Raw genomic sequence first — 19,703 nt, 5'->3', positions numbered from 1 at the left:
GATCCAGCACTGTGATACACCAGCAATCCTTGAATCACTCAGTGCAAGCACTGCGTGGAGTGAGTGCACTGCTGTCTCTGAATTTCTTTAGGGTCAGGGTCAGCAGACTTCTGCTTCTCATTCAGGAGCTGCCAAACATCCAAAAACTCTCCTCCTCCCCTTCAGCTGGGGGGTGCAAGCCTGGCCTCAGCAAAGCACCTGCAGCTTTTATGCATCTGTGATTATTTGAGTCACTAACCATTAACACTTTGGTCCCTCACAACTACTCCATTTTCTTTTGAAGCCATTTGGACCTCCTGCAATATTTTATAGTTCTGCAGATGCTTTCCTCATAGTGACTTTGTCAGCCATCATCAGGTGACTGTGGAAGGACTTTTTGTAATACCAGCAGCAATCAATAAAATCAGGAGACACAGAAACATCCTGTAGTTATGATTTGGCAATCATTCCCAGCTTCCATAAATTGGGAAGCAACACTTGGTCCCAGTCTCTGCACTGCTGTTCCTCCTAACAAATTCTAGATGCCATCTTTCTTCCTCACTAGTATATGGCAGAAGCACCCCATACAGCTTGGGGCTGTATTTTGTGAGTGTGCAGGCTCTCGTACTTCCTTCTGATAGCTCTCCTTTTCTGTCTAGTATTTTCTGAGTATGTATTCTGATTCTAAACAACATGGCTGTTGTTATTTTCTGGATGTACTGTATACATGTGTGTGCATGTTTGTATTGTGTGTTCTAAAAAAACCTATCTCTGGAGATAAATAAAGAAATTATGGGAAGAACAAAATCAAAATTACTCTTCCAGGTGTCTGCAGAAGTTACAAATTACCCGTATTAATTCATTCGTAGTTTATTTTTAGTTCAACTTCCCCAAAACATTGTGAAGCTATTTTTCCCCAGTACAATGATTCTGTTGGTTTTAATTACATTTCTTCATGTTTTTAAAGGACAGCTTTTTATATCGTGGAAGTACAGATCAGTGAAATAAAACCTCAGGAGTGAAAAGGTCTTTGTGGTTATGATATATTTCTGTGAAGGGTATTTCAAGCATTAATTATATAAGGCAGGGAATTATTGCATGAACAAATAGGAATGGCTTTGCTAATCTGTGGGTTATGTGAACACTTCCACTGGGAATTAGAAGGTTCTTTGCCTCTTTATTTTAGACAAATTAAATGGTTCGACAATTTCCTCATTCTTAATGTTGCATATAACTGTAGTGAATTAAATAGCCACTGTAGTTAAAAATAAAAAGTAGCAATTATAAGGACTGTGATTCAGTATACGTGTTATACCCTGAAGCAGTTCTTCAGAAAAATCACTTTAGAAGTCAGGATTCCTGTTAAAAAGTGGTTGGCTTGAAATGATTGGGCTGGGCAGAAGGTGAACTCAGAGCAAGAGACATCCAGCTTTGCCAACCTAAAAGGACAGGCCAGTGTTAGCTTTGCTTGCTGAAAGAAATGTTTGGGGTTGACTAATTTTAAACATTGGAGAGAATTTAATCTAGCAGAAATAAATATTAAAGCAGTCTTTGAATAAGTGCAAAAATTCCATTTTATTAAGTTTTTGATTCTGTAGAGCCTGAATTGCTTTTTGTCACTCTTTTTTTCTTTTCTAAATTTAGGAAGGCAAATTAAGAAAATTGCTACAAACTCACTTTCTTTAGGGTTAGTCTGCATTTTTCAGGGAGAAGGACCAAAAATTTTGTCCACTTCTGGTTGGGAAAAATTCATACCACACCCAGACCACCTGTGGTCTCTGTATGTATTCCAGTGCAACTGTAGTAAACACCTTCTTTGTAATGTTCAAATCTTGGAATTGATCTTCAAGTTTTGAAGAACGACACATGTATGGCTGTGCCTGTCCAAACCATTGGAAATGATGCAATGATTTCTCCTCTTCTTTTCTCAGTGCCAGTGCTAAAGCTGCCCCTCTGAACATTAACAAAGTCTCCAACAGCTTACTGAATTTTGGCCGAAAGCTCATTGCTCCAGCCATGGCTTCAGGTGGGGCAGTGGGAACTCCTGCTGGCGGGAGCAGCTTCCCTCCCTCTTCAATGGCAAGCAGGAGCACAGTGGAAACCCCTCAGCACCACCAGCACCACCAGCACCACCAGCAGCAGCACCACCACCAGCACCACCAGGCACAGCAGCAGAGGATGATGAAGTCTGAAAGCATGCCAGTTCAGCTGGGCAAAGGTAAAGGGGAAATGTGTGGCAGCATCATGACTGAGGGGACCTTTGGTGTACATCTTTAGGGCTGAAGAAAGTTCTTTCTTCTATTCATTTTTATATCAACATGTACATTTTTGGAAGAAACCTCAAAAAAAAGTATTTTGTTAGGCAGGATGCCTATGCCAGGTACAACAGCAGGTTTGCAGTGCAATATAGAATTAGAAGATATATCAAGAATGTACAAATACTGTAGGAAGTTTTGAACTTTTAAAAATACATTAACTAAAAACTATCAGACAGGCCAACAAACTTAATCATTACCATAAACATGAGCCAATTAATTTTTCAGATTTTTAGATGCAACCTTTTTTTAACCAGAAGACTAATTTCATACATGTTTTTTCAGGTTATTGGCAAAAAATCCCATGAATAGCAGTATTAGCTAAATACATAATAACAAGTGAAGGAAATTAGAGAGTAATTCTTAAAAAAAAATCTTATTCCCTTTAGAATGAGCTTATTTAAGAAGTTATTTGAGCCATAATATGAATTTGTCTTTTAATAATTTGTGATGGTCCTCTGCACTTTTAGTAAACACTGCATCTTTTCTTCATAAGTCTTTCTTTTTATATTTCTTGAGGACAGCTTATTCAAACAACAAATTCACAAGCTCAGCTTTGGTAGTTGTTTGCTATACTCTGCCACGCTCAAGGTAGGTTACTGCTTTTCATCTTCAGCCAGCCCATGGCAGTATGTGTTTTTCAAGGAGTATGTAGAGCAAAAGAGTATCTGCTGCTTTTAGCATCTCATCCAGTGTCATAGTTATGAGCTTGAGGGCTGCTGCTGGTTGCCCTGAACCTTTGCATAGTATTGCATCTTTTTTTTTTTTTTTTTTTTGTCATCAGATCTGAAAGTGTGAAAGAAGGGAAATAACACTTCATAGCTGAAGTTGGTGTTCTTTTTCTTTCCTGTGGCACCCATATGGTCCAAAGGCCCTTTCATGATGCATGGCATCCCCAGCAGACTGTGAGGGAGCAGAACTGAAAGGTACAGCTGTTCTTTTGGAGCAGACATATACAGCACTTCTGTAAGGGCTGCTGCAGCTGATTGGCAAAATCCAGATATGCAGCTTCTCTCAGTTACAGAAGAATCTCAAAACTTGCTCCAGCAAGGGTTTCACAGTGCAGACAGGAAACTGAAGTGCAATGAAATTTTGATGATGCAAATGCCGTTCACAATAGTGGAAGTAAAATTAGGTGTAGAACAAAATTATTTACACTGTTTCAGAGAGACTTTTTATTTTTTGTTTTCCATAATACCCCTATGACATTATTCTCTTTTTTCCCTCTTGAGTTTAAAAGTGGTCCTTGCTGTTTTCTTTCCCTGCTTAATATAATAAAAGCATACTATTTGAAGAAACTTCTATAGATGGAATTGGCTGTAGTTCAATCTTGATGTGGCTGCTAAAGGATGGCTTGTTGTATGTGCTAATTAACATGTTGTATCATCAGGAAATGCACCTGATACTTTCCATACAAGAATCAGAATAAAAAATTGTAGATATGTTTGGTCATTGCCAATGTACAAGCTGTGCACATATTGCTCTATCAACAGGAATACAGAGATTTGTTAAAGTTGTGAAGAATTTATCATGTAGGGCACAAAGCATTTTCATGGTAAGAGGAAAAATCATATTGCATCTTCTTCTGAAGTGTATTCTGTCTATCCATATTTGGTACAGCCTTTGCAGAAGTAATTTATGGACAACAAAATGTACATATACTATTCTTTAATAGGTTTAGATGACAGTTTTCTTTTACATATTAGTGCCGTGCTTGTTGCTGCAGACCTGTACAGTTATAAGTATTTTGCCTATAATTGTATAGAAATTTCAAATTATGGCAGCTATGTTTGCAAGTGCTATAATTTTTATTTTTAAAGAGAGAAAAAAAATAACAAAAGTAAATAGAGAGTGTTTTTAGAGGCTTCCTAGTGAATTCTCTCTGAAGTAAATTTAAATGTTCAGCAAAAAAATCCCTATTTGCAATGACTCCATGGTGGAGACACACTAAAAAAGTCTTTTGAAGGGCTGCAGGGACCTTTGTAAACAGCACAATCTCCATCACGCCTTAAAAACAAGCGTATGCCTTTTCTGTTCTGTGGAGGACAGTAACACCACCTCAAGAAAGAGCTGTACAGTGAATGAGGGCACTCTCTGCAGGTATGAGAAGCTGCCAGTACTTCTATCCCAGACACTGAGATTTAGGATTTAAAATAAATTCATACTATCAGAAGCTCTTGTTCCACTCATGTTTGTGCTGAACTTTTTAGCTTCTATACTGGCTTTTTTCTAGATCTGGATTCTGATGTGGGTTTTGAGTATCTAAAAGCTATTTAGCATGGTTTGGAAATACAAGGCTCCCAAATTGCTAACTAGATATCACTAATTGTCTCCTGTTCTTGTTCTTCACTGTGTGTTCAGCTCTCCTCAGCCTTCTGGAGCTTGGTTATCTTAGCTGAGGTAGGCAGAGACATAGATTTAAATTGATAGATATTCGCACTTCTAGCGAATTATCTGTAATACTTTACAGATGTTCAGCTGGACAGTATAACAGGCCAAAGTGCCGTAAATCTAACAGGCATCAAGCCGTAAAATAGGCAGTCCATTTTTTCTCTTATTACTCTTTTCATATTTTGAATACTCAAGTAGTGCTGATAATTTGAATTAATATGTATAAATTTATAAGTTTGAAGAGATTAAATTAATTGGCTGATCTACTTTGTGAAGAAGTCCTTGGTAACAAAATACCTTGCAGGACTGAAAAAATAATTCTATCCCAGTTTTAACAGCTCTGTGTCAACAGAGTTGCCGCTCACAAACCAGCTACCATTCATGCTGCCATACTCTAGAAGAGGGATGATTGGGTTGCAGAGTCAGTTGTAATTATTTCTCACTCCAAAATTTTGGTACTTGCTGAATTTCTGTAAGGAAAAAAATGCACATAATTTAGATAACGTAAATGGAAAAACAGCAGACTGAAAAAAAAAAAAAAATCCCAACCATAATTGCAAGTCTGTAATTCCAGATGAGTCTTCAGCATTACAAATCACAGCTGAACAAAGTATCCAGACACCTAATTGGAAATTCAGTTCCTCCTAATAATATATTAATCCCATTCAGCCTGTCCTCAACACAGAAGAAGATTGGGTATCATTACTGATTACTTATGCAAGGTAGCCTGCTAACAGAAGAGGGATTAAAACATTCTCTTGATCCTGCACAGTGAAGTAATACATTTGCACAAAAGTTGAATTCAAATATTGAGTTTATTGGATTTTCAGTTGAGGTGGTTATTTTGAAAGATAAAAATATTGGTAATGAAAAAAACATGGAAAAAAACCACAATTGTTGTCCTGTGTGTTGCAGTGGATCCTTCTTCATTCAGAAACTGGATATTCTTTGATTACCAAATGGCAGTGTATTGCCAAGAAAAGAAGCATTTCTCTTTCTCTTCTTCCCTGATAGTGCCAGATACAGTTTTCCTTCTAGGTCATTTCATGGTGAAACCCAAAAGGCTTTTGATGTGAATGCAGCTTTATCACAAGGACACATTAGAGGACCAGTTTAAAGGCAAAGTTCTGCTGAAACTGTATTTAAAGAAATTTCCAGGCTACTCTTCGTTTTTATGAGTTGATGCTACTGTGGTATTTGCTGTAACACAAACAGAATTATGGTAGCTACCACATATGCCCTAAAGAAATGATCCCCCAATTTAGAATTATGAAGTATCTCTAGAAAATAAGTATGCTTTTCATATGGATAAAGTGTCCTTATTAATAGAACTGAGTACAAATTAAAGGAATAAAACACAGATTGACAAATGTGGGGTTTTTTCCTATTTAAAAACATATACATATTATTAGGCAATTATGAAATTTTTTCACAGTAAGGATACAACTTCTGAGCTCCTCAGTGTAAGAGACATGGAGTGAGTCCAGTGGAGGGCTCCAAAGATTAGGGGACTGAAGCACTTCACTTACGAGGAAAGGCTGAGGGAGCTGGACCTGTGGTCTCAAGAAGAGAAGATAGAGAGGGGACAGTATCTAAAGGGAGGTGTGATGGAGCTTGGAGCTTGGCTTGGAGATGCCAAGCAGTAGCACAAGAGGCAATGGGCAGAAACTGATGCACAGGAAATTCCAGCTGAGTATGAGGAAGAACTTCCTTACTGTGCAAGCGACCAGGCCTTGGAGCAGATTACCCAGAGAAGTTGTGGAGTCCCCTTTCCTGGAGATACTCAAAAGCCATCAGGACACAGTCCTGAGTGATGTGCCCTAGGGGACCCTGCTTGAGCAAGGGGCTTGGGCCAGGTGACCTCCAGTGGTCTTCCAACCTCAGCCATTCTGTGAAGGTCTCAAATAGCAGAATAACACTGTCTGTAAAGTGCCAGCGACATAACGGTTTTGACTCTTAAGTTTAGATTTTGATCTAAATCATCGCTTAAAAGCACTGGGGTTCTGCAGCTTGTGACTACTGGTTACCCAACCTTCCTGTTTCCTTTTGCCTGTCCCTACAGCGCTCTCTCACAATGTCCTTTCTGTTCAAAGCAGGGTGCTCCGGCTGAACCCCCCAAAGCTGCGGCTCTTCCCTCGGGCGAGCTGCAGCGGCGGGGCCGCGCTAACGCTGTTGTTTGTTTGCCAGGCGAGGCGGGCGAGGCGGCGCCGCCGGGGCCGGCCCAGGCCCAGCAGCATCCCCCGGCCACCACAGGTAGGCCCGGGCGGCGCCCGCCGTCACTGCCGCTGTCCCTCCACCGAGCGCCGCTGTTGTGCCGGCAGAGAGCTCGGCTCCTCCGCGTCCCTCCCGACCGCTCTCTGTGTGTCTGGGTGTGTGTGTCTGCCTGTCTGTGTGTCTGCCTGTCTGTGCTTGTGTGCGTGTGTGTGTGTGTGTCTGTGTGTGTGTGTGTCTGTGTGTTTGTGTTTGTGTGTGCATATGTGCGTGTGTCTATGTCTGTGTGTGTCCGTGCATGTGTGTGTGTGCACCTGTGTCTGTGCATCTGTGTGTGTGTCCCTGAGTGTCTGTGCGTGTGAATGCGTGTGTATGCGTCTGTCTGTGTCTCTGTGTCTTGGGCATGTGTGTCTGTGTGTCTGTGTGTGTCTGTGTGTCTGTGTCTGTGTGTGTCTCCGTGTGTCTGCGTCTCTGTGGCTTTTCACTGGCATCTGCCGTGCGCCAGCATCCATCTGTATTACAAACCTCTGTGCTCTTGCACTTTGTAGCCCATTTCCCACTGTCGTGGGGGGCCAGTTCCACCATCATTGTCCCTTTTAGCTGCATTACTTCCCTCTTGTTATATTTGGGGCAGGTATTTTGGGCTGAACATCTGCTGTAGTGCTCTTGGCTAACAGGGAGCTTACCTGCCTTGGCTGAAAAAAAAAAGTATGGATTTGTGTGATGAGGTGGTTTGAATGAATTTTAAAAGTACTGGAAGCCTTTGTTCCAATTTCACTGTAAGAGAAAAAGGGAAAGTAATTTATCTGAAAAGTTTTATAAAACTCATCTCATTCTTTTTGCAAATTTAAATACCCTACATCTTCACTATGGCAAATACAGACAGATGAGCAGATCCAAATGGTTTTGAATTATATATGGTGCCATACTTCTGTTCTTCTTGGTATCTTTGTCCTTGCTCTCCTTATAACTATGAAATCTATTCTTTTCCTCTGTGGTGACCAAACAGAATGAGCCATAAGTTTTGTATGTCTTTTTTGCATCTTCCTCTGATTTTTCATATATTTTAGCAGAGACCCCCAAAGTTCCTGGGCATATCCCCCATAACTTAACTCAAATTTAGTAAGATCTGAAGCTCACTTTCCTTTCATTGTAAGTCTTCACCTTCTCCTTGCCATCATCTTTTACTTGATTACACAGCCTAATTATTGATCACAGTAAATTTAAATAATCATTCTTTTCAAGACATTGTTGGTCTCCACAATACCCTTGTGAAGGGTTGCTCCCTTTTTTCACTGCCCCGTCTGTGTGTTTTCCAAATGGTTTTGAGGCAGAGCATTTGTCACCCTGGGGTCAGTGCCAGTATCATTAGCAACAGGCAAGTAGTGAGCCACTTAGAAGCCAGCACATGGAGATAACGTTGCTCCTTTTTGCCTCAGAAATGGATGTATTTTTAGCGTGTGAAATCCTGTGCATCATTACTGTGAACTATTTATGCATTTTAGAACGCATATATATATATTTTTGAGACATCCTACGCGGTAATGTGTTCTGACAACTGCGTAAGTCAGGGATCCTTACATATTTGTTCTGTGTGCTTCGTAAGCATGTATTTGATTTCCATGTTTATGGGGTTTCTTCAGCCTGTTTTATGTAGGTTTTAGGACCTTCTGGTATATGCTTAGGCGGTCAGAGATTAGATTTCTCCAGTGTTTTTTTAAGGAGCCATGATGTATTTATCTGATATTGACAGAATGAGCAGATGAAAATGAGTTTTGATTCAGTGGTGATCTCAGGTTGCTGATTAAGCTGCTAAAGAAGGAGAACATGGAGTTTAGTTATTAACTGTACTTTATTACAAACTTTATGCATTTTAATTCTACATGAAGGGTAAGACTTTTCTTTTTCCTCTTTTTTTTTTTTCTTTCTTTTTTTTTTTTTTTCCTGAGGAAAAATCCAAAATTATAAACTCTGTCCTGTTACCTTCTTGTGAAGCTATTGAGTGAGCAGAATGTACCACACTGCACATTAAGAAAGATGTAAAATCAGTAAGACACAGAGTAGAGAAGGTACAAATGGCATTTGTGTCATTGTCCTGAGATCCCCAAATCTTGGTGTTGGTGCTACAGTGTTGTTTCCAAGGTGGTGTGAGGGCTGTTAATGCCTCGGTGCATACATGATACATATGAAGGATTTCAGAAGCAACATGGTGACTCAGATAAATGTTGTTGCAGCAGCTTCCTTTAAGATTTGGTCTCAGTGATCTTTGTGGGTCCCTTCCAAGTCAGAATATTCTGTGATTCATTAAATTTCTGTATTGGGAAAATGATAGAGATTTTTTTTTCCCCCCCACATTAAGGAAAACAGATACAAGTGGTGTGACCTGTCTTTCAGCTTTCTTATTTACAGTTGTAAAAACAATGACTCCTCTGGAAATTAGAAAAGCCTATCACAATCCAAGAATTCTGCTTTATGAGTTGCAACACACTGTAATTATTCATAAGTTCTGGTGTTTCTGTCTTAATTCTCAATTATATCCTCAAATAATCCATGTCACAGCACTGTTCACAGGGTTGGATGCAGAATAAAAAGTAGTGCTTCTTAATTATAATTTCCCCAGATTTGCTTATTCATGCAGAAGGATCAGTTACATCCTAATCTTTCTTCTTACTTGGATATCAAACCGATATAGTATTTTATAACTTCTGGTTTACTGTATCTGTGTCTTAGTTTAACTAGATCTTGTATTGCTCTTATTTTTTATTTTAATGATATATTTTATAGGCCATAAGAACCAGACTGTTCAAAGCTCTTGGTGTTATTTGAGCAAATTCCCTTTTAGAACAGCTGTATTATTCTATCCACAAAATCTTCTTTGGTTATGAAAGTAGTTGCATATTCTGTTCCTCTGAACTGTGATCCATTTTTTGAAGAATAGCTGTTTGCAGTGGCCATAAGGATGCTTCTCTGTCTTTTCAATTTCTTACTATATTTTTGACATTTTTTTCCTTAGACCTGAAAGACAGAATATAGAAAAAAAAAATCTTCACACACCATTTTTTTCTATTGTTTTACCAAACTATAATTTCATGTGTGTGGGTTCCTCAAATATATTTAAAGTGTTCTTCTCTCAATATTATCTGTGAATTTTTACCACATCATCTGCTTATTTGAAGGTGAAGTCTGTTAAGTCCAGGCCATACAGTGCAGACTATGTGAAAAATGCACATCACTCGTTGTTTCTTTCTTTGTTTTAATCTTGACCCTATGGGGAATATATCTTCTTATTACTGGAATGGTAAAGAGAGACTATTTAATCTGATACATACTTAATAAATACTTTTCTCTTGCACTTTACCCTGTCCACCAAATAGATATTTTTTACGTTTAGCATTTATATTGGCTGCTCTTGCTTAGCTGCGTGAACTGCTTTTATAAATGCTTTATTTGCTAAAATATGTGATTCCATCTGTTCCAAAACTATTTTTAAGTTTACATACTGCAAAAGTACACTTCCATTGTAAATTGCCACTATGAAATGCATAAAATGTCTTTTTCTTACATAAAAGCAAGTGTAAGGACAATGATGTTGCCAAGTGACATGATTTTATCCTAAACTTAGAAATTTTCTAAGCATTTCCTTGCAACTGAATTATTTCTGCTGTTGGCCATGCAGTATTTTCTCCTTTTTCATCTCCAGAATTATTTACAGTGTACTTGATTAATGCATATCCCATTTTTCTATAAAGTGAGATCTGCAACAGCCTCTGTCTCATGCACTTTTAAAGAAACTCCTCATACTAGATGGTAGGTAGTAAGTGCCTGGAGGAGGACTGTGAAGAAATAGAAAAATCCAGTTGAATGGAATTGGTGGGAAGTAAAGAATATATAAAGAAAGAAGTTAGAATAAGAAGTTGCAGAAGAGGGAGTGTGGAGGGATCTGAAGAAGAGATGGAGGCAGACAGGAAGGTTTACAGAAGCATGAGAAGCAGGGCATAAGATGTAGGAGAGTTATAGGAGAGGTGAGCAAAATAAAGCAACAGAGAATCAAGAACAAGGTGGGAAGCAATTTATACGAGTTTTCTTCTAGAAAATGTTCAGATCCTTTTTTGGGTTTTGTCATTTAAGGTCTGTTTATTCACATGTGATGTTTTGTTCTTTGCTAGTTCAGTCTCTTTGCATTTAACAGTCTCCTTGCAAAAAGTGTATTTCAAATAAATCTGTATTTATTCCCTTAAGAAAATGAGAATGATTTAATTGCCAGGATCATACTTGATGCTATAGATGGTAGCATGAAAGCACATCAAAACAGAGGAAAGGAAAAAGAACATAAACCCTCTTATCAGAATAACCATGAAACAAGAGCCAGAGAGAATTCTTGAGCATTAGCTTTACGTGCTATTTAACTTTTTTCCAAAATGGAAAACTCTATGATTTCATTGAGTCTTTCTAGCTTGACTTCATCATACACATGATAAAAAGATGTTTTAAACTAGCACCTGTCCTAAGGCAGTATTTTCTTAATGAAATTTGATGAAAACTGACATACTGGGGTTGGTTTTTTTCCCCCTCCTGAAACTAAAGAAAACAAAATTTTAATTTAAATATTTGAAAACACATTGTAAGCCTCAACTAGAAGAGATGGTCCTTATCAGAGGCTGCCTGATACATACACTGCCATGGTGGACCAACCCAGTCTTCTCCCCAGTAGTCTTCACTATGATAATGGACAATGCTGGATTCTTTTCAAAAGCTCCATGAGATGACTATAAGTAAATATTAAGTAGACTTCATCAAAGTGTCTGTTAGGTGGAGATGGCATTAAAATTTGAGGCATGAGAACTTACGTTCATTTCCAAACTTAACTTATTTTTTTTCCCTGTTTAAAGTCTAAATATTGTGATCTAGATATTCAATGTCCAACCCACTTTAGGAATCTGAAGCTCTTGTGGTTAGCATTCTTTGCCAAATTTTATAGATGGAAAAAACTATTTCCATTGTAGTGTTGATGACATCAGATTTTTTTAATTTTTTTTATTATGAGATGGTACTTTGCTCATTTTGGCACACAGGGCATGAAGTTCCTCAGTCTGTGGATATATTAGGGTGCATATATTGAGGTGATATTTATATATATATATGTGTGTGTGTGTGTGTGTGTGTGTATATGTGTGTGTGTGTGTATGTGTGTGTATATGTATGTATACATATATATAATATACATACATCATTTAGCACATATATAGATATAGGTTTGTACTAGTGTATGTTTGTGTATATATCTATATATACACAAAGATTTTCTGTTCTTCTCTCATACAGAAATTAAGTTCTATGTGAGAACGGTCCTTCAGTGCATGCTGACACACTTCAACATTTCGTTCTGTGTTGGGCTGTCTGTGACTCTCAATCAATGTCAATTAAGACAAGGAAGTCTTTGTGGGAAAAGAAAATGCCCATTGATTAAATGTTTTGGTTTTTTATACTTGCTTTACAGGCCAAAGTTCAAAAAACATCAGTTCATCTCCAAGCATAGAGAGCTTGTCTGGAGGACGTGAATTTACAGGATCTCCACCTTTGTCTGCATCAAAAAAGGATTCTTTCTTCAGCACCATCTCCCGCTCACGTTCCCAAAGCAAAACTATGAGCAGAAAAGAGTCGGTGGGTTCTTTTATCTTCTTTAAGCTATTCTAATGTCACACTGCATTATTCATTAGAGACGCTTATTTCTTCCATACATTGAGCATTTGCACTTGGAGGTGTTTCCCTAAGCATGCATTAATGGCCAAAGCAAAAATAAGCTATTTAAACTTTTTGTGTTGAGTGACACATTATGACTCCATTATGGCTTCCATCCTGTTATCCTGCTTGAAATGAAACTGTGAAAGTACCTGTTGCCTCTGAGAAAGACGAGAGAAGTCCTGTAAGATTCTTTCCTTTTTAGACTTTTGCTGTAGTCCTGAAGTTAATAAACACTTCAGTGGGAAGCTTGAATGCTCAGCAGATCCAAACATGTCCATCTGTTGTCCCTGATATTCCTTAATACATCAGAGGTTTCCCAGTGTCTGTAGCATCTGTAGTCTGCAGTCACAGTTCTATTTCTTGCGCAGCTCTGACCTTCCATTTGGTCACAAGAAGCTAGTATTTAAACAGATTGTTCTCATCCAGGAAAATCAGCTCTTATCATGGGTATGTTCCAAAGAAATTCTCATCCCATCCAAGATATTTTAGGAGCTCTACCTTGATACTACGTATGCCATGGAACATGAGGATTCTTGTTTTTTCTCTAGACACATTTCCCCTTGTCTCTCTGCTGACAAGATCAGTTACATAGTAGATGTAATAAGTTGTATTTTTTGTAAGGTGAAGGCACAGTGCTTTTCTCCATTCATTTTTCAGAAATGTGGGCCTTTTGATTTCAATATGTAGGAATTGTAATACCAGATCTCAATTACAGTGTTCTTCAGGTGTTGCTAATATTGCACAGAAATTTCATCTGAACTTCTCATTGCTTTTTACTTTAAACAGCAGAATCTTTATTAATAGTCACATCATGTTTTCAATTTGATATTCAAAACGTTCTAATGAAATGCACAACTTTGTGCAACTTTGTTCAGTTTTTGTTCACTGAATGAGAGTATTTAATTCTTATTCCAAATGCTTTACTGTTGTCTAAAGAAAAGCTGTGTTTTGTGGCTAGTCAACAAGAAGCTATAATTTTGGTTTGTGACCATTTAAAACACGTTGAATTTCATTTAAAGCTAAAACAACAATTTCATTTCTTTCTGCTTTTCCTCACAGTTGAAGAAAAATAAATACAGCAATATTGAACTTTTCTGTTTATGTGGCTTAACAAGATCTAAATACAGCTTTCATTTTCAACTTTTATCCAGGCCAAAACTTGAGGGTTTTGCACCAGTATAGTGGAAGAATAATTCCTCCTTAGTCCTCTAATAGACTACAGGAGAATTCACCATTATATATTCATACTCAATTAAAATCCATTAATTATTAGCATCGGGTTTTTTGTAAAAAATGTCCCAAATTTGGGATATTATATTAATGTTTTCATGAATAATTTTGGATAAATAATTATGCATTATAACAGATTTGTTGTTCCTATGGTAATTTTTAGTGGATTGGTAATCATGATAAATCAGGGCATAAATTTTCAAAATAATTGTTTGAACTGTGATATGTAATTTATATTTTAGCATTTTATGACTAAATGGCAAGAAAAGGTTTCAGGCTATGAAAATCCATTTCCTTGGGTTCAGTTTTTGACTGACCCTTAATATAGGCAAATGGAATTTGTAGCAGATCCAAGAGGAAAAGGTTTGTTTAAATCTGTTTTGTGTTGCACAAGAGGATGTTTGGTTTTTGTTTTCCTGTAAATTTCACAGTACATCATTTTCCACATAGAGTAGAAGACCTCAAAGAGTTTGTCCTGAGGTCCCAAAGTAGTTGCATCAGTATTCTGGAGTTGTACAGTTGCTTCATTTACAGCTGTTTTCTGGAAGCAGAAGTCTTGAAAATATAATGGATCCACGTTGTTTTATATATCAAACTGAACTGCTTTACATTTTTATCTTAAAATTATACAGATTATGTTGTTAAGTATTAGGGAAATTACCGTTGTTGGAACATTGCCATGCATCAATCTCTTTATAAACTGATAGTTTTAAAATCAGATATTCTTAGTGTGGCAGATGAAAGATAATCTATTTTCTCTTCATCCTTGTATTTCTAATATAACCCCTTTCCAAGCAAAGTGGAAATGGAATGCATACACAAAAACACAGCCTTTAACCTGCAGTTAAAATAAGTCATTTTCACAGACCAGAGGGTATTACTGTAATAGTGTCATGGGATGGACAGGTCTGTCATTGTCACAGAGTGTACCTGGAGTGCTGTGTCCAACGCTGAGCTCCCCAGTACAAGGGAGACATGAGCATACTGGAGAAAGTACAGCAAAGGGCCACAAAGGTGATGAAGGGACTGGAGCATCTCTCCTGTGAGGAAAGGCTGAGAGAGCTGGGACTGTTTAGCTTGGAAAAGAGAAGTCTCAGAGAGGATCTCTCCAGTGTGCAGTGTGAATCAATATCTGGAGGGAGGATATAAAGAGAACAGAGCCAGGCTTTTCTCAGTGGTGCCCAGTGACAGGACCAGTGGCAACGGGCACCAGCTGCAACACAGGAGGCTCCGTCTGATCATCAAGGAAACTTTTTCTTTTTTTTGCTCTTGCGAGCAGCTGAGCACTGGCATAGGTTGCCCAGGCAGATCATGGATTCTCCATCCTTGGAGATATTCTGAAGCCATCTGGACACTAATCCTAGGCAGCCAGCTATGCTTGGTGGCCCTTCTTGAGCATGAGCTTGGGCGAGATGAGCTTCTGAGGTCCCTTTCAACCTCAGCTATTCTGGGATTCTGTGAGAAGATGATAAACTCTCACAGAGGAATGTGACATGTCCAAATTCTTCTTTCCTAAAGCCAGTCCAACAAGTTGGGCTTTATCTGTGAGAGTTATGATCAAAATTGATACTTGTTTCATTGCCTCCAGGAATGTGTCCATTTCTCAGGCTAAGAACTTCTTAAGGTTAGTAACATTTGGGTTGTATTTATTCTTCTACATATTTTTTTCCCCTCAGATGCAAGGATCAGTGGAGTGACTTTTTTATTTCTGTTACCAGAAACAGATGTCCCCTGTTTTATTTAGTTAAAGAAATGAATCTACAGCCTCAGGGCTGAATGCACAATATCAGTTCATGTTTTGGCAGCCCATAGCATGCTGATGTTTTTGACATTATTGTTGAGTGGCACAAAGCTGTATATTAATATGAGGTCCACCAAAAGGTTTTGGAAGCCTCTTTTGTACCCATTATTGAGATGGTTCCCTGCTCCTTCGTATCCTTTGTGGCTTTCTGACAGGAATAACTTAAGCAGCAGTTTCTGGAACTGTCTTCCCATAAACAAACACAGGAATTTTTAATCTGTAATGTACTCTAATGCCCACTATCTTCTGAATGGCTCAGTCTTGCTGGAATAAAGTCCTACAAAATTTCCTCTGCCTACTCAGCCTGCCTACTGCCCTCTACTTTTCAGTGCAGTTGTAAAAAAGGGTGCATTTGTGGTCCATTTATTTCTCATTATGTTTCATTTATGTCTCCAGCAACCATTAAAGAAACTCTACCCCTCTTTTTAGCAAATAGCAAAGCTGCTTAGATGTTGATTCTGGCAAATATGGTAGGCTGGTTCCAGTTTCTGGCAGAATATTCTGTAAATTGCTTTCAGACATAGAGATGTGCCAGAGACGAAACTTCTGGGTCAAAAAATATACACATTTTTTAAACTTTCATAAAAAAACAAATTAGAAGAATGTGCATTTGACTGAAAATAAAGTTTTGATTCAGAGAAACTTTGTGTACTAATAAGTAATTTCTACATAAAAGAGTTCAACTTAAGAAAAATCAAATTATCCATTTGGAAAATACATTAGTTAAAAAGTTCCCAAGAAGGAAACATTTCTAAGGAAAATCTGGAGCAGTTTATTTTCTTTACTAAAGTAATTTACCAACAAGGTCAATCAGAATCCTTTTTTCTTCACAAAAATATCCTGAACAAAAGTATCATACATTTTGCTGGTTTTGACTGCACAGACTTTTTAATTAAATCAAATTTGACAACATGTGCTATTGTCCCCACAAGCATGTATAAACAACTGTTACTGTTGGTGGTTTTCGTAGCTGGTCTGACTGATTTGAAGTTAGTTATGAGTACCCCTACAGGTTAGAAAATTAATGTATGTCATTATTTTCAATTAAGTAGGCATCTGCTGTAGTGATTTAAGAGCCTGAGTTTAAGCATACAAACATACAAAAAAAGAAGTGGTATATGAAAACCAAAGAGATAATAAAATAAATGCTAGGCTGCACAAAGAAAACCATGTAGGCAAGAATTCCTTTGAAGAAGAACATGCCTTTTGTGCATGGTACACATCTTGGAGATGGTTTTTATTACCATATATATTTTCCATGACTGTTACTTTTTAAATTTCTTTAGACTGTTTTAAGCAAAGTACTTGTCAGTTCAGCCTTACCAATGCCAAACATTTATTTGGAAGTACAAATGCTATGATGAAATGTCCTTTTTTCATTAAGCATCATAACATGTGCCCAGAAAAAGTTAGTCTGTGTACATCAGCCAATTCTTGATCAGTATATTTGGTTTGTTAGGCCTAAAGTTAAAAACATGTTGATGATTCTCAATGTCATTAAGCTTAAAATACTTTAGTGCCTTAATGTTTAAGTGTTGTTAGTACTGGAGGACATATGTCTTCCTTATTCTGATGTGACAGGTCAATTCAGACACAAAACCAAATGCAATTTATTTAATACTTTAGTGCTTGTCTAATTTTAGGGTTAGATTAAAAGAATATTAAATTTCAAATGCTGACAGGTCACGTGAACAGGGTTCATAAAAAAACCTCTGAGATATTTTGCAAGTATGGTTCTTTTCTTGGTTGCCTTCCTCTGGCTTACACAACATCCTGTAACTCAAATGAAGGAGCTGAAAACAGTAGAAGAAAAAATAAGTTGCCTTTTATAGTTTTTATTAAAAATACTTGCAAGTTTCTTATAATTTAGTAAAGCAACAGCTGTATGCATGAATGGCAGCTTTGAATCCTAGAGCTTGCTCCTTATCTTTTTTGGAGTGATTCATTTCAGGGAAAAGAAACTGTACTGTGATAAAAACAGGAAGCTAATTGCTTAGGGAAAAAAAATTTAAAAAAATAAATAAAAACCCAAGAGGCTCTGCAGTGCTTTTTCTGTCTTATTGCAAGCAATAAACATGTATACAGAACAGAGCTGTGGGGCCATTTGGAATATTTTTTAAATGTCAGTGTAAACTTATATTTCTCTGTTACAAAAGATTCAAATACATGTAGCTAAATAATACTTTCCAGTAACTTCTTCACAGGAACAGAATGATAACACTTGAAAAAAGGCAGGAAGAACATTAAAAATTATTGGGCAGCCCTTTGAAACTGTCAGAAAAGATTTTAAAATTACCAAAATTATGAATGGGTAGGACCATCAGCAATGTTTACAAAAGGATCGAAGTGACTGAGGACAAAAGAAGTGTGATGCTTCACTTCACAGCAGTCATGCTACCAGCAGATGTACAGGACTTGCTCTGTCCATCCTCTTTCCATACATTAATCATGAACTTAATGTTTCAGCATCCCAGTGGCAAAGAAAAACATACCAGAGGGTCTGTGTTGGTGGCTTGAACTGCCCCATTTTCCTTTTCAGTAGGAATTTCATCTCTTCATCCTGCTCTTTTAAGATAACACCATGAAATTACTAAATTACTGCCCATTTCTGTGCAGAGCTGAGAGACCTGCACTGAACTCTTAACAAAAACATGGATGCGGATGAGACACATGGCTCTAAACCAGGCTGTTGTTTTATTAGGGAGTTTTTTGAGCAGAAAGAGTTTCTGTGTTTGGAAGACTTTTTTTCCCACTGGAATAGGTTGTGGCTATGCATTTAATAGCTTGATTCTTATTTTTGTCTGTGTTTCATTAAATCAAACAATTCCCTATAAAAACAACAAGACTTGTACTTCTGTTGTTTTAACAATGTAGTATAAATGGTGTATATTTATAGCCCCTACATAATCACTATACTTATGTTTTACCTTCCTTAAACTCTGAAAAATTAGAGATTCTAAAACCTTTAAATAAATAATCCTGCTCTGCTCTACATACTCAATCATGATAGGAATAATAGCGAAGTTCAAATACATCCAGCCTGACCAGAGGAAGATTTAGTGAAACTATTTTGCAACTGATGCTTAAAAAGAATTTAAGTGAGTATTGAGTTTAAAAAAGGGTGTGCTTTGGTAGTTCTTCATAAAGGACTGTGTATGTTGAACTGTGTGTATTAAAAAGCTTTTTCAGGCAGCAAATTCAAGAAGCATAATTATGTAAGTACAGAACACCTAATCAACTCTTTCAGTAAGGTTCAAGTAAATATATTAGTGTTTCCATGCTCACATTTCTCTTACATTTGCCACAGTGGGCTTATGCAGTCTTAAAGGCCAGCAATGTGTGTAATGGATGGGCAGAAAGTCCCTCAGATGTGATAGTGAAACATATTGGAAGAAGTGGGAATCTCATTTGCCTATGTATTTATTTATAATTATTTCCAAAATGCTTACAGCCATACCAACTAAATTAATATATGAGTTTTATTATTCAGGAGAAATTTTCCAATATTCTTAAGTCAACAATCTCAACAGCAGCACTGAGAGAAGCCTTTTATCAGCAAAGGGATAATTTCTAGTACCCTACAGCTCTTTCTGCTCTTATCTATTCCCTTACCAAGTGGAATACTACACATTTTCTCAGCTGTTCGGTGCCTACCCATCCACAATGAGTTATGCCCAGTTTTTTGCATTCCATGGATCTTGCAGATTTTTATGGTTTCACTTTTTAAACTGTCTTTCAGCCATCCCACAGTGCAGTGCCAGCAGGTGGACTTGTGCAAGCAGCAGGTGGACAAGTCTCCTGTGTCTTGTGTCTGCTTGCAGAGGAGATTTCTTTCCATTCCTGCTTTCTTTGTCTCCAGGCAGGAGTTTTCTCCATTAATTGTATTTATCCTTCCCATCTTCTTGCTAAGGAAAAATTGTCTGACCACACAAGTGGAATCTTTTTAAGAGGAAAATGTACCCAGATTATATGAAAACAAATCCTCTCATGCTCCAGTAGTACAGTTGCTGATTTCTAGCTCTGAACAGTGAGGC

General features: G+C 37.6%; 1 protein-coding gene across 3 annotated transcripts in view; it reads left to right on the top strand.

Annotated features, from left to right (window-relative positions):
- The window catches only part of TBC1D5 (TBC1 domain family member 5), a 315,146-nt gene that overhangs the window by 262,476 nt on the left and 32,967 nt on the right, over positions 1 to 19,703 (top strand). For 2 of the 3 annotated variants that reach the window (XM_058831805.1, XM_058831806.1), the window contains exons 19-21: positions 1,911 to 2,197; positions 6,873 to 6,938; positions 12,394 to 12,557. In XM_058831805.1, the coding sequence (XP_058687788.1) occupies positions 1,911 to 2,197; positions 6,873 to 6,938; positions 12,394 to 12,557 (517 nt within the window). The remainder of the gene's footprint in view (positions 1 to 1,910; positions 2,198 to 6,872; positions 6,939 to 12,393; positions 12,558 to 19,703) is intronic. The other variant, XM_058831807.1, reaches the window with a different exon arrangement.

The sequence above is a fragment of the Poecile atricapillus genome, chromosome 2 (genome assembly GCF_030490865.1).
Source record: "Poecile atricapillus isolate bPoeAtr1 chromosome 2, bPoeAtr1.hap1, whole genome shotgun sequence".
Taxonomy (NCBI): Eukaryota; Metazoa; Chordata; class Aves; order Passeriformes; family Paridae; genus Poecile; species Poecile atricapillus.
Note: the sequence above shows the minus strand (reverse complement) of the source record. Positions and strands in the feature narration are given on the sequence as shown.